General features: G+C 39.1%; 1 protein-coding gene across 1 annotated transcript; it reads right to left on the bottom strand.

Moving 5' to 3' along the window:
• Positions 1 to 5,664: 5,664 nt before the first annotated feature.
• CIPC (CLOCK interacting pacemaker) lies at positions 5,665 to 15,967 on the bottom strand. Its single transcript, XM_008639620.2, has 4 exons — positions 15,767 to 15,967; positions 14,068 to 14,242; positions 12,993 to 13,162; positions 5,665 to 9,486 (listed from the first exon to the last, which is right to left on the bottom strand). Exons 2-4 carry the CDS (start codon positions 14,132 to 14,134, stop codon positions 8,608 to 8,610), a joined length of 1,116 nt encoding a protein of 371 aa, XP_008637842.1. The 5' UTR covers positions 14,135 to 14,242; positions 15,767 to 15,967; the 3' UTR covers positions 5,665 to 8,607.
• Positions 15,968 to 15,979: the final 12 nt, after the last annotated feature.

The raw sequence follows: 15,979 nt of genomic DNA, 5'->3' as shown, positions 1-15,979 counted from the left end.
TCTCCTTTACTAACAGCTGTCACCTACTTATGGCAATAATTTTGTGGAATTTACTTCATCTTTTTCAATTTTCTTCACGTCAAATTGCCAAGATTTTAGGTGTCAGCCATATGGCAACCAGTCCCTCACTCAAAGTTCTCTTATTTTATCTTCTACCTGATGTGACAATTTAAGACTATAGAAAAGCAATGGAAAATTACAGTGCCTTGACAACAGCATGCGATTTAAAACAAATACTTTCTCATGCCAAGGAAATACTGAACATTAATAGTAATCACTGAAGTAAGACTGAGAGCTGATGCTACACATCATAAATATCACATTTTCATTGAGATGTTTTTTGAATTAATTAGAAAGAGACCATGGCAAATCTCAAAATAAGGAAGAAGTCCAAAAGTATATGTTAGACATGTCAGTGCTAATGGCACTTGTAGGACATTAAGTGTGAACACAATTGCCAGTATCAATTTCATGCTGTTTTGTGTGCTTAGGTTAGAGAAGTTCTCATCTGGAGCTTGGGTGCCATGGAAATGTACGAAGATCCAAGAACTGAGTGCTGCTATACTTGTTCTCATCCCAAACAGAAAACGATCTCAGGCAAATTGGGACTTATTTTTAGTCATATTTATATTTTGAAGGGAGATAAAATGGATACAGTAGCCCATTTACTGAAAAATGATGTGTTAAGGACTGATCTTGCATCAGAACAGGGTGTGATAAAGAAATAACAAAAGCATGCCAAAAGATAAACTAAGCTGTGGAGAACAATGGAGTGTTTTCCTCCCTTCCCCATACTAATATGAGAGGTAGGCAGTGGCTTGTTATTGCTATTGTCATTATATTTTATGAAATAGTGAATCTCTGCATGGCTACTGAGCACTTGGTTGTCACTGAGCTGACTGCCAGAGCAGTGAGATGAAGCAAGAATGTGAGCATTCCTCTGAGGCGTTCTTCTGCAGATAAACAGATGTTATAATCTGGAAACAGAAGTGGTATCAAGGCATCACTTGCCCCCTGGAAGAGAAGGCATCCATCTCCTTCCACTCACCCAACAAAGCCCACTGATATGCACTTCACATCAGACGGCTGTAGTGTCTCAGGCTGGTAGGTGCTGGAGAAGCAGTGGAATTTGAAAAAAAAGCAAGCCTTAGAAACTGCAATTATCCTTCCCATAACTTTGCTGGCTCCAGGATCCAGCAGAGGCCGTGTATCATTCTGTTTCTCCTAACACCACTGTTTTAAGTTTGGCTGTGGAAAAAATTGAATGGGCTAACAATTTTAACATGCAGGCAAGTTTGACCTTTGCATCCCAGCCTTTCAAAGAAATAGAGCCTTTGACTTTGGCCACGAGGTGGGTGTTCAGACCGCCCAGCTTGTTTCTGAACTGCTAGAAGGTAGTCAGGGCCATTGGTTTATCTGTGCACCAATATATCATTCTCAGTGACAACGTCTGTCTTAACTACAGTCTCTCAACGGTCTCTACCCAAACGCTGCTATTGCACAGAACCAGGAGCACTACAGCAACAGACCTCAGTACAGTTACTTGCTCTGCTCTGTCCCAGTTTGGGTTGGCTGCAGCTCCCATTATACATGTGGAGGCGTTCCACTATTTAGATAATTACCATCAAGCTCAAACTTTCATCCTTGCACAATCAGTTGCAATCAAATGTTTTGGATACTTCCTGGCCATTTATCACATAATTAGTCTCAGCAACCCACTTTCAGAATGTTCTCGAAAAGCATTAATGTGTAAGTGTTCTGCAAGCATGGTTAGTGACAGGATGTTGAACAGGGAGAACCAATTTCACTTTGATATAGACTATCCTATTCTGACTCCTGAGCATGTTTGGATATGTATAACATTATCATTTGCATGGGAGACAATACTTAGCAAGAACACAAAACAACAGGCATTGCTAACATTCACCCCGGGTAAAACAGCTTTCCTACTGTCCACTCATATTTCACACTTTGCACACTAAACACTGCCCATTTCACAAAACTGTCACTGCACTGAACTCTGCCTCTGGCAAATGTAGAACGAGACCTATCCAGCACCATGATGTTTTGTGCCAAACAAAACCCGTATTTATTTTTTTTTTAAGTACAATTTTTAGGGTGAAAAAACTGTATTTGTACTCGCTCAGCCAGTGATTTTCTCAGGAGATGCTCTTTCATCCTCACTTGGGATCTCTCTATTGGTCTCCTCTGCCATTGCAAACAACTGAGCAGTTCTGACTGTCTATGTAGGCATCTGCTTCTTCAGCATGAGGTGGTAGAACCACTCATCAAAGTTGGGGTCCTGTTTCTCGTACAGGCAACCCAAACCAATCCAGGTGAAGGACATGAAGGTTTACCTCATTTCTTTAGAGAAATAACATCATCTGCCTTTCCCACAGTCCAGACTATTTCCAGAATGCTTGAGATTCACTGAAAAATGAATGCTATGACGAACACTGAAAAACACTTAAACTTTCAGCCAAAAGATTTCTTCATTTTCAAAAAAAACACCTGAGTTTTCCATTGAAAACATATGCATTTTTCAAACAGTCCTGTCTGCTAAAAAACAGTAAGGATTGGTTTTCTGTTATTGGATTTCTTAGTCCTGGCCTAAGTACTTGGCCTAAAAATAAAATCCATACTACTGCTATGGAAAAAAAGTAAGATTGTGTTAAGTGAGCATGGTAAGAAGCATTTCACTTCCAATTAACTAAATTAATTTAATCACAATAAGAACATGAAGAAAACAATTAAGAACTTAATGAAACTCCTCTTTTGGCCCTGGAAAGTCCATTTCCTCCATTTCTTAATATGTATGAGATGCAGAAGAAATCTTTGCTGGCAGAGCTTCAGTTCAAAATAAAAAGTATAATGCTGCAGTGCACAATGGCAAAAGCAATTCAAAAAAATTCCTGTTGAGCGATTAGAAAAAAGATGTATTATGCCTCTCAGATCATAACAGTAGCTTGATTTCCACTTCAAAAAGTAATTCAGAACATTTCAAACAACACTTACTACGAATTTTAAATTCAGCAAGTCTGAATAAGTTGTGACTAAAAATTTCACAGAGTTTATCAAGAAGCTCTCTGGACCACCAATACTATTTAAATGAATTTCACACTACTAGGAAAGATTTCAGAGGACTGAGGTGAGGAAAGAACTAATAGAGCATCAGCTTTTCCTTGAGTAGGTAGACTGATTTAAGTTGACACAGCAGGACAATGGAAAGCAAAATAATGGAATAACCCATAATTTTTGATTATTCCAGGACATAGAAAGCAAAACTAATTGAAATTACTGAAGCTTCTAAGAAATAGAGCTGGTCAGATAAAACTGACTCCTTATATTGATCAGCTAGAATTAAAAATTGGTTGAAGACAAAGCCAACACACATGTAGTATTTATACTACTGAGGGGCATTTAAAAGTGTGCCACATGCAGACTGAAGCTGGATTTATACAAAATTAACTGGTTGGTATGAAATACATTGCAACTATGGTTTCTGAATTGTATACAGACATCCATTAAGCAAAATCTTCTTATTCTTATTTTAAAAATTGGTTCTTTACTATAACATTATTTAATATTATTTTCAGTAATTGAAATACAAGATAAAATTACCTTTAAAATCTCATCTAAAGATGAAAATGTCTCAAAGGACAGAAGCAGAGAAAACTAATGAATACAACTGGCCACTTCCTAAAACCAGATTGCTTTGTTTTCTGGCTGCAAACTGCTTTCAAAGGAATGTGGAAACACACAGGCACAGGGATTCACCAACCACGGAAGCAACAGGCACAGGGATTATTTAGACTTCCAATCGGATGTCATGACCAAGACTCCTATAAAAATGAAGTAGAACAGCAGCAGGGAGAGTGAATATTGTGCAATTCTTTCAGCAGTCCTGTTTTGCTATTAGTGTTCCAATTAAAAATGCATTTATTTTAAAGGATCCAAAAAAGAGTGCCACAGACAAAGAGGATCCAAAAGGCTTGAGTCTATTTACTTATTTTAAAAATGAAAGCTGAAGAGTGACTTGTTCAGTTTGCAAATGCCTACAATGAAAACAGCAATGTCACAGCATGCACTTTAGTTTAGCAGACAACAGACAAAAGATCTGACAGCTGGATACACAAAGATGACAAATTCAGGCTCAATGTAAGAGGCATGTGTTTAACAGTAAGTAATGATATTTCAAACAATTTGGGTGGATTCTTAATCTTAGGAGCTTTCAAATCAATGCAGGATGCTTCTTCTAAGAACAGCTTTAGTTAAACAAGAATTTGAGGAAGTCTTGGAAACTGCTCTGCAAGAGAGCAGACTGAACACATGGTGTTTCCTTCTGCCTTCTGAATCAGATTACACTGGAACTGCTACATTTTTTTTCATGGAAATACTTCAAATGAGGTAGATTTAAAAAGGGAAGAGAAGTGGGCATGAGCATTTTTGACACGTAGGACCATGCAATACTGTTGGGACTATATGGCTGCATTATACTGCCACCTGAAAGAAGCATCACCTAGGTACAGCAAGAGTGTAAAATTGTGTAGGTAGGGAGGGACCCTACATTTTTGTACCAGAAATTATGAAAATGAAAGCAGTAACAGCATGCTATGTTCAATCTAGTGGATGCCAGAAATTTTGCATGCCAGGAGATTGCTCAGCCCAAGCCTGCAACGTTCCTTTCAGAACGTTTTTATCATGAGAAAGAAAACCAAGACAGATGCAACACACTTGAAAGAAGAAATTCACCTGTAGGGCCTTGGTGAAATAAAGGTGAAAAGGCTTGACATGCTGCAGATAGACTTAACCATGTAAAGGAAAAGGTAGTCAGAAGAGACAGAAACCCAAGAATTTCCTGCTTGAATTGTATCCGTACTTTTATGAACATAAAATTTGCAAACACAGAGTCTCCAGTCTCAGGAAATAAAATTATTTCAGTTGATGGCACTCCTTTTTGGATACAAGGCAATAAGATTCAAATTGTCTTGTGTGGTGCCAAGTAAGAGCTTTGACCAGAATCTCTTGTATCTTAGGACAAAATCTCATGCCACGAGGCTGCTGGATGTTTTGGACATGACTGCCTAGTTCTCCCTGCAAGAGTCATGTTTGAACAAAAGAAAGACCATGTCAAGACAGGCACATTTTGAAGAAATGTGTTTTGGTGAAAAGCTGGTATACAGATTTAGTTGGAGAATGTTCTTCAAAAGAGAGTATAAAATTTTTTACTCCAGTAATTCTTTCAGTAGCCAAGATTTTTACTTCACAATTTCAAACTTCTGCATACCCAGCTGACAGGATTAAGACACAGCGTGGGAGCTCACCCTGCACAGACGGTGAGCATAATGTACAGTCATCATGGAGACAACAGTTCAGAGATGGAAAAATCCTTCCAGGTTGTTCATGACAGATCTATGGCAGCGGTCACCCACGACAATGTATTTTTAGAGTTCTGTACAGCCCATTTCTATGCATGCTCCTCCCAGAGACCCTTTAATTCATACATACTGTTAAAGCTCACATGACTGTCTTCAGAGAGATACATCATAGTATCAGTTTTGGATCTGCACTTTCCCACATGGGCAACATGCTGCTGTGGAGCTGTATTTAAAGCATGCTTTGGAACCAGCAACTTTGCAGTTCAACACCACTAAATAACCCACAAACTTTTCAAGTATATACTTTATTTCATTCGTATTTCACAGTCAGTTTCTGTAAAGTTTTAGCAAAAAGGTCGTGTTCTATAACAGAGGCGTTAGGCTACTGTATTCAGAGCTAGCAACGGGCTTTGAAAGTACAGAAAATATTTACATTCCAACCAGAATAGCAGAATTTCAAAAAGACATAGTAAAAGTAATCAAAAATACCAACATTTATTAAAACTTAATATAAAAATCAGTCTGTCTGACCCATCAAGCTACCCCAATTGTAAGTTGTCAGCAACAGCTGAAGCTGCAGCGGGCTATCTGACCAATTAGACCAAGACAGCTGCCTTCAGCTAACTTCTTAATAGCAAGTCTTGCTGCTTCAAAGATCAAAAACCCCTGTGAGTTCATTGCTTACAGTTTCCATACAGAGGCTAACATTTCTGTTCAAATCTACTGGACCACTTCAAGATCCTGCCCAGAATCTGGACATACCCTGGTCCTGATGTAGTCAACTAATTTTCTCAATGCACTTCCAAGCTAACCTATTTTATTACATTGCAGCCAAGAAAGGAAAGCCCTTATTGTTTTAAATATCAGGGCTCCCAGGAATAAAGGCAGCTAAGAAAACTGAACAGAATGGTACCTGATGATATATTTATCACCAGGGACCTTCAACATCCTTTTTTTTAATAGATGTTGAGTTAAGGTTTTCCATTATCTAGGGATATGCTTCCTAAGGGGCCCCAGATTTAAGTATGAGTTCCAGAGTGGATTTTTCTAGTTGAGTAAATACTTTTTAAGTCTGGACTGATGCCCAGGAGGAGATTTCTAACCAGCTGCTGGACTTTATTCACAGATTTATTGAACATATATTTATACAAATTACACCAGCTGAAAGGCCCATTAGCTGTAAGCACACCCACTTCAGCCCACCTTCCGTACTGTCAGGGAAAAAATACATGTGCTACTATAAGGACTAGGAGAGATTTCCATCAGCTAAGTCTCCCTAAGTCAGAGGGCACTGCCCTGCAAGGCAAGTTTTTCATTCTTTTATACTCTATCAGAGCAGTGGAAATAGAATGGAGAAGGTCACCGGTAGACTCATTTTTTCTTGTCTCAGACAGCTACAATTTGACTTCATTTTTTCTGCCTCCCTTTCATCTCCAGGTACCCTGAGCCCATCATCTTGTTTTCTAGGGCAATTGCTTCCTATAAATACATATTCTGAACTTCAAATTCTCCTCTCTATTTAAAAGATAGAATAAGAACTTTAGGAAAAGTAGGAAAAATATCCTACGCACTTTCTCATACCTCTCACCTCTAGGCCTATTACATGTATTTGATCAACGGATCTGCCTCCTCTCCTTGTAAGAAGTTCAGATGAAAACAAAATCTTCTTATTTCATAAATGGCCTGAGGTACCATCACATCTATCCTGCCAAATGTCATTTCGTGCAGATATCACAACTGATAGATTGTGTCTACACTGGACATGTCCTACATTATTACCCTGTACTGTGCTGCCTTCTGGGTTTGCTGGCTAAGTTTCAGTATCACCAGGCTGCAAGTTATGAGACATGGTGGTATCACAACTGTATCAGGTATATTAAAAAAAAAAGAAATGCCAGAACAGTATCTAAGAACACTTTTAAACAATTCCCACATACTGCACCAGTCTTCAGCAGGTAGGCAGGATCCCATGAAAGGCATGGCTACTAGTTTGCTACAGCTCCACTAGGGCAAACCCTGCCACAACATTTACTCTCTAGGCCCATGGCTCGTACAAAGAGGACTCACATGCCTCAACTTGGTAAGACACGTAAAACATTTCATCAGTGTATAAAGGGTAAAATCCCTTACAAGAGAGAAGGCCCTTACAGTTTCTCTAATGCACCTATTTGAGGAAGGACTATAAAAGTATTCTCTACAGACTTCTGCAATACTGACTCCTAGAGGCATCAGAAAACGTAAAGGTCTAGTCACAAATTAGCAAGACATCCACTCTACTTTCAAGTTCCTTTTTTTAACAATCTGAAACAGATGATAAAAGGAATCACAGCATCAAAATACCTAGTCACCTAGATGGCACGAGTTTTTTAAAACATTGTCACACAGAAAGGAACATATCACAGACTATTTGGATTCCTTAACGTTCTGAGACAAAGCTGTTCTCAATTTTCTACACACACTGGCTCTGAAAAATGATCCCTTCAGATTGCAGGGAGTGATGTAGTTAAGTGTCTAGATAAACTGCAATGAAATAAACATCTGTAAAACAGCTTTTTTAACATGACTACTGTGGCTCTCCACTAGCAAGGTCAGTATCTTATGCACACAGTGCTATCAGCAATGTCTCAAGGCAAGCAGCCCAGGAATGCTATCAATCTATATGGAGGAAAAAATGTCTTGGAGTTTGTTTTTTGAAGTTCAAACTTAGGTAGATAAAATTTTTAGAGCGTTTATCCAAGCTGACACACCTCCCACCCTCGCTACATTCATCTGATTTCTCTAAATAAAAAAAAGAAGGAAGGGGGTGGGAGAAGGACTTACTTCACCTCACACCAACTCCCTTCACCTGCTTGGAACTGATGATGGCCCCACAGTGGGGCCTGTTCTGCTGCTGCACTCTCAGAAACAACTATCTGAAGATGGCAATAGGAAGATGCTTGCAGAATACTGCAAATGACTGTCTTCCCTTCAAGAATGGGAACACGCCAGCAGAGCCCATCCAAGCTTCTTCAGTCCAAGGAATTACAAAGAGTTAGCATGAAATTCACTGCAGTACTAAGTACCTATTCTGTCTAGAACCCACCATGCTATTCCAGTCCCAAAGCTGGCTCTGAAGACAAATTGTTAATGGCAATTACAAGTCTTGGACTCAAAAAATGCTCAAGTAAAAGTTTGAGATAGGAAAAAGGAGGCACAGAAATAACTTGACCAACATCTATGCAGATTTCTACTACATGTTGGGATAAGTGGGGTCTTCAAGGTTGCTATCAGCTTTATCAGATCCTGTTAGAGATGCTTCTAGCTCTGCCCATGACTGTGGAGCATTATTCTTTATTGCCTCTATGAAAAGCTGCGTTTGATGCTTCAGCCGGTCCAGCTCGGCCTGAGTCACCTGGTTCTGATGAATGAGCTCCTTGGTTTTTAAAGTGATCTCCAGCAATCCTGACCTGCGTAGCACAACAAGCGTATTCTGAAAGCGTCTGCACTTGCTTTGTTGTTGCAAGAGCAGCTCAGGGGTAGTGCAAATCTCTTCTGGTATCAATGGAGGGCTCCACACTGCAGACGGCATTGTAGTCTGTGATGCACTCTCGCTCTCATGAAGGGTGCACTTTGTTGCCTGCAGAGTTCCAAAGGGCAAAAGGGGAGTCAAACCTGGCACTTTCTGAGTGTCACTGGAAACATGATGACAACCAGGAAGAGCTGACAGTTTTCCACTTGTCATCACAGCTGAAGAACTTTGCTGGTTAGAATCCTGAGGGGTCTTAAAGCTAACTGGTAGGTGGGCAAAAGGACTAGGAGGCAAGCCTGTGCTCATCAGTACAGGAGAAGTCTCCATCTTGGGTGCTTCAGTGCAGAGTCGTTTATGGCAAGTGGTTTCCTGACATTCTTCTAGATCAAAGGAGTGATCTCTTTTGCAGGGCTGTGGTGCTATTTTGGGATAAGAATTCAGGATGGGCAGGTAATTAGTGGAGTCATTTCTCTTTTTCCCAACAGAGTGAGGATTAATGGGAGGTGGGATTGACGGACGAAGGAACACTAGCTGTGGCTGAGCTGGAATCACTTCAAAGGATGGCTGCACAGTCCAAGACTGGAGCTGTGATGAACTCCCCTGAGAAGCACAAACAGGGAAAAACCACAAGTCTTACAAAAGCATTGTAGAAGATGATAAAAAAAAACTTAAATGAAACAGGTAGACTGTGCCATTTTTCCATATTTGATATATACTGTCCAATTAATGTCTTCTGAAGAGTTTTCTATCAAACTCATCCTTTTCTTTCTCTGACAATGGAGCGTAACTCTGGAAATAAAGCTGTAATCCATAATCCTTTTACTATACAACAACAGATATATTTTAAAACAATTCAATCTGAATTTATACATGCTTTCCTAAATGAGGATTACAATGAAAGCCTGTATTGTTCAATGTTCATTAAAAAGTTTGACCCAGACTTGGGATCAAACTACAAGTGCACAGGAAAGCTGAAAAATAATTAAGCTTTGTGGTTATGAAATATATTAAGAGTCAAGGAAAGACTGCAAAGACATTTTAGGAACAATTCAGACACCCTCTTTGTTGAAATGCAGCAAGTCAAATCTTCTCAAATCTATTCTTATAGCAAGCTTTTGAAATGGTTATTTAAGATACGCAACAGCTGTTCAGTAAGTCTTGTAATTTGAAGTACAATACACGGTTTCAATCAATTTAAAACTACGAAGCAGAAAAAAAAAGGCTGAATATCAACCAATGCAAGGAGAAAAGCCTGCCAGAAGCCCAAAGGAGTTTAACTTCATACCTCTGGTGAAATAGTGTGCACTGATAAACCTTAAAAGCATTTTACATCAAGAACAATGCCAAAGTTTTTACTCCCTCCCACAAGCCATACTCTGGAATATAGGGGTAAACATCCATTTTTACAAGACATTACCTCTTTTTCCTCCAGCACCTTACTACAGATCTTCATGAGACCTTCTGGCCAAAAACATGACTGCTTTTCTCCAAAGATATCAAATAGTCTAGTAAGAGACACTAATTCTTTCTAAAGCAAAATCTCACTTCTTAATATATTCAAGCCATCACCACTACAATTATACTAATACATTGTCAGCTGCTTTTTCGATTCCTTACAACTTGGAACACAACTGGCAGGCCTGCTGAAGGCACAGTTTTTAGCTACCACAAATACATCTTATTATTTTTAGTAATCTGAAATCCATATCCTTTCCACCAGCCTCATAAGTTTTAAACTGGCAAACGCTAACATGCTTTGCTAAAGTCCATTCCCCCAGTAAAGGACTTGGAACTTACCAAAAGCAGGTATTACCCACTGATTAGGACACTGAGACTTGGAGATAACATTCAATTACCTACTCTGACACAATGTTTCTTTGGTTCAGTGGGCAAGATGCTTATGGAATAGGGGTACAGAACAGCTACCTGTAAAAATAAATATTACTACCTTAACACAAGAGAAAGAACATTCAAAAGAAAAGTATCTGGAGATGTAAGGAGTGAGGAAGCATATAAATACTGTAGCTATACATACACAGGACAGAACATGTAGCCTTAAGGAGCAAAGCTTTGGAGTCAGAAGTTGCCATTTACTGCACTGAACAGCACCTAGCACAGCAGAGCCCCATAATCATTGAGACCAAAAGAGCTGTTGTAACTGTTTATCTTGCTCTTGGGTTTCTTCCTATCTGTTGTTTCTTCATTTCCTTCTCACATTGCACAGTGTTCTCGTTCTCCTACTCAAAATCTCATTTTCAGTAGAGAAGGACACCTTTATTTTACTAATCCTGCAAATTGTTGTGTGTTTTGTTGCCTTTTTTTAATGAAAGCTATGAAGGCTGATTTCCTGATGTACCAGTGCCACTTGTCGAAAAAGCCTTCCTACTTATTGAAGACTTTCACAAGACTTACAGAAACCTTACCACAACCAGAAGAACTGTGTTTTAGATAATTAATCGCCACTTGATTTTTTTTTTTTAGTAGCATTATTGTTAGCTGTTTACATTCTGAAATTGGACCAGCAGATAACAGCAGGTAACCATCACTGTGGAGGATCACAGTGGTTCCAAGACAGAAGAATGATGCTGATTGAAACTGGAAGAAATAAACAGCAGTAACTGGATGCTGCTTTTTCTTTTTTTTTTGGTCCAGCAAGTCCAACTGAGCACTGCCTTGAAAAGACCATTTTAAAAAGCTGACCATCTGAGATAACCAGGCATAATGAAAAGAGGCAGAAAGACATTTCATTATTATTCTGATTCAGATTTGTTGCTTTTCTTTATTGTAGTAAATGTTTTTCCATTTAACAGTAATATCTTTAATCATACACAGTTAGACTTAGATATTATGATGCACTGCTCAAGAGAACCAAGTGTGGTCATTTTATCCACCTCCAACTCTTCCTTGCCAAATTTCTTTTTTGCTATACTACCAGGGTTTCTTTTATATATATGTATGTGGTTGGATTTTTTTATATATATATATACATCTCTATATATAAGCTACTTATTATTAACGGCTGCTTTTTATTGCTTGCAACACAACTTGGAGTTTACCACTGGAATCAGTGCAGGTAATGTCTTAATTCTTGAGCTCTGGGCCAAAGGCTATCAGCCTTTGGTGAAGCTTGCCTGTATAAAAACTACATAAAAACGTCAGCATTTGTTTACACAGTGTGTTGTCCACACATCTAGGAACGTGACTATAAAATAAAATTGTTTCTTGTCAAGATAAAGCATGATGCTCAGGGAACAGAACCACCTCCCCCACAAAAGCATAATCTACTAAATACTAACAGTGTATATTACGTCTTGCTTGTTGTCGTAACAGATTCAGTAGAAAAAGAATCAGGATCTAAATTCTTTTTCCGCCTTCCCACTGTATTCTCAGAAGTATTCTAGTAAAAAAAAGCACTGAAGAACTTTTGCTCTGCTCCAAAAATGAGTGAGTATAGAGCAGGAGGTCTACTAATATGACAGTACTTTGGACTTCTCACATCTTCTGTTAAAATGTAAAATTTACACAGAGGGTCTCACAGATGTGCCAGAGGAACTATACATTACAAAAATACTGGAGAATATAAATAGGGAATGTAATTGTTGCAGTGTGAGCCACCACATGCAATTAAGTGAAATAACTATTAAAACAGAAGTACCACAGCTAACTTTGGATAAGATTTAACTTTTCTGGATTAGTGTTTCCCATTGCATATGAAGCACTTCTAGAACCAAAGAGTTAAGCAAACAAACCTATCATCCTACTTCACCATCTTTACTGAATGAAAAAGACAACAGCAGCTTCCAAAAGCAGATCACCCTTTTCTGTTTAATCTTTGGTGCTATTTACATAACATTCTTGCAGATGTATTTTGGGGGGACTCCTTTGAGACAAAGAGGTTTATTAGATGGAGCAGTTTCCCGATTTCACATTCCATCTTAGTGATTCCAGCTGCCTCTCAAAAGAACAGAGAATCACATTAGAACTTCTTAAATTACCAGTTGCTTTCTGGACTGTAGCAACTTTGCAAAATCTTTTTTGAAAGGAAAAACGTTTTTTAAAAAAATTAAGAACATGCAATATTTTTAAAGATATTATTTCTTCCCTACCTGCTTAACCAACACATTTTTCATAACAACCATAGGAGATAGTGCAGGAAAGGAGCTGCTTGTGGTCCTCGGGCATTGCCAAGGTCCATCCTCTGCATTCCAACACAGTGCATTCAGTACGTCCTCCGAGTCTGTCTGCTCCATAGCACTTGGGCACTCTGAACTTCCATCTGCCAGATGTAGAATTCAGCTGTTAGTCGTTTCACATGCAATATGCTTATTACTGCCTTCCAGTCCTACTATTCTGCTTCCTTTCAACGAAGTCACAAAGAACAATAAAATTTACTTCTGTAATATTAACAAAATTAAAGCTGCTGTGACAGCTGTTAGACAGCCTCTAATAAAAGGCTTTGTATTTCAGGTCACAGATATATTCTTACACAGACATTTTCTCCCCCGAAAATCTATTACTTTTTGTTCTTTTGTATTTAGTCTCCAAGGGACTGCATAGTATCATGAAGGTTGCTCTAAAAACTTATACAGGAAAGCACTAGAGGCTCCAGCATTGCCACATCCATAGTTTGTGATGCAGGCATTTTGTGTCTTGAAATTTTCTATCTAAAACCCCAGTAAAGCAGGTATCTTTCATAGAAGTGCTTTTTTTCTCCTTTAAAGGTCATTTTTGCACACTTTTGTTGAGTACTGAAACAGCACACCGTGTCTATTATTTTACTACTGTTATAACCATTACTCTCTGGTTTATCAGGCTCTACTGACAATATGGTCAGATAGTAAGAGACACTGGGCAGCATAATCCAAAAATTCATTAATCACTGCAAAGAACAAAAAGCAATTTTGACAACTCCATTTCTAGACTCTGAAGTCTGAGATTCTTCCATTAATTCTAAATTCCCATGCCATTCAAATTCACAGGATGAACTTTATAACTTGGTCATGTTCCACTTCAAAAGACTTTGGTGGCAGGATGATTACAGGTGAAACCTATCTTGCATAGAAAGGCCCTCCAAGATAGTGAGACACAAACTCTTTTACTTAGATTTTTTAAACATCACCAATAAAAGCACAGCCTCAGCATGGTAACACACAACAAAGGTAACACAGCAGTTTTCTAAACCTGAATATCCGGAGTCTTTGTCAGATTCAGCTGCCGCCATACTGAAGCGATGGTTGAAGCTCTTCATTTCTGTCACTTTGCCCAACAATTCCTCAAGGGTGTCAGTAGATGACTATTTTGTCCAAGTGCTTGCATAGTGCTGCAGGCAGTTTTTAACATATTTTCCATTGAGGAACTACAAAAACAGTTAAAAACAAAGAAGAAAGACTTTATCTGAATCTAAAGAAAGTTCCATCAGTATAACACAGCAACAGTGGGTAGTTGCATATCTCCTTTTATACTGCCAGTGACCTAACTGGGGACTTTAACAAATATATCAAAATGCTGAAAGAATGAAATTTAGATCAAAACCTAATGTATTGGACATGTCTTTCCACTCCAAAAAGTAAAACAAACTAAAAATGAAAGGCAATTCATAAACAACATTTATTTCAAGAATTAAAATTACTTAGGGCATTATTTATCTTACGAAAGCTTTGTTGTCCCAAGGGCTGAATTGCAAAACAAGACAGTTGTGCTGGGTGAAGTTCTTAAAACAAATACAGCTGAACCTGCAAAGCTGTGTTTTTGCTAACACAGTTTGTTTCATTCTCAAGAGTAGAGTAAGTCATGAGAGAAAGAATGAGTGATCAGTCAACACACTGGGGGCTAAAGAAATCCATGCTGCTAAAAGAGCAACACATAGTGCAATACACTCCTAGGGGAGACAGGGCCTTAGAAATGCCCACACCCAGAATGTAAACACTGAAAGGCTGAAACTAAAAGCTATGAAAATCAGAAAAATGTAGTAACATTACGGCCTCCCACACTACATACTTGTCACAACCTTCAGCTGCTTACTGAGGGTAGGCAGCATCTAGTAAGACAAAGTTTCTGCTTCTCTTAGAGAAGATATTTGAGAGTTTGGCTAACAGAAAACTGACAGAATGAAGTGCAGAAATTATTTCTACTACTATTTGTTGAACTTATTTTCCCATAAAGTAACCCACTGAAGTTATGCCTCATGTTAAGTTTTATATTTAAATTACAAAAACAGGAACTCAGGAGTCTGCATCAGTCAGGCCAGCAGCACATCAGCAGCAGTATCCAGTACAAGCTGCTTCAAAGGACATTGCAACAGACATTCTGGAATAATCTACCCAAAAATGAAAGTTTCTTCTTCAGGTCCTGCCAACTTTGTTAGACATGTGGTCCAAAATCCTGAGTCTTAGCACCAGTAATGAATTCTGAAATGGGAATATGACTATCTATTACAAGAATGATGGAATAATGGTCAGCAGAAGAAAACTTCCTCAAGTAGCTAGTTGCATCATTTTTACTTTCCATCTTCAGTCACACCTGCCTGCCAGCCAACAGGCATGGCACAAACACGATTACGTAAGTGCAGACTAGATGCTATCCTTGTAATGGAAGAAGTGGTTTAAGTCCTGATTCACACTTTCATTACTTAGCCCCTTCCAAAACAAATGTATTTTTTTAAGAAAGTGATATGCAGAAATGCTAATCTGAAACAAAACCCCAAAACACCAAAACCACCTCAAACCGAAACAAGAAACAGAAAGAGAGCTAGAAATAAATAAAACAAGAACACCTCATCTGCCAGTTTTGCATCAAGGGAAGATCTGAGAAGGGCTGACACATCATCTTCTCTTATAGAAAAAAAACAAAACACCACAACCACAACGGAAAATAAACAAACCAGAAGTGCCACTCCCCCGAGGCACGGGCGTGAGAACCCTCCTGCTCATCCCCGGGCCATAGCCGTCCCCCGGGCCCGGCGGGCAGGACCTCCGCCGCGCACCGCATTTAGAACCGGGCGCCCACGCCGTCGTGCAGGGCCGTTCCTCCCGCTGATCCCACCCAAGCGCCTCCCGGGCCCACACGCCAGGCTCCTGCGGCACGAGGAGAGCCC

Source organism: Corvus brachyrhynchos, unplaced genomic scaffold, assembly GCF_000691975.1.
Source record: "Corvus brachyrhynchos isolate BGI_N302 unplaced genomic scaffold, ASM69197v1 scaffold115, whole genome shotgun sequence".
Taxonomy (NCBI): domain Eukaryota; kingdom Metazoa; phylum Chordata; class Aves; order Passeriformes; family Corvidae; genus Corvus; species Corvus brachyrhynchos.
Note: the sequence above shows the minus strand (reverse complement) of the source record. Positions and strands in the feature narration are given on the sequence as shown.

Excerpts from the sequence above, each read along its gene's own strand:
- CIPC (XM_008639620.2), bottom strand. The coding sequence starts at position 14,134 with ATGAAGAGCTTCAACCATCGCTTCAGTATGGCGGCAGCTGAATCTGAC. Across the intron at positions 13,163-14,067 it reads CAAAGACTCCGGATATTCAG|ATGGAAGTTCAGAGTGCCCA; the intron begins GTTTAGAAAACT and ends TACATCTGGCAG. Across the intron at positions 9,487-12,992 it reads AAAATGTGTTGGTTAAGCAG|GGGAGTTCATCACAGCTCCA; the intron begins GTAGGGAAGAAA and ends TGTGCTTCTCAG.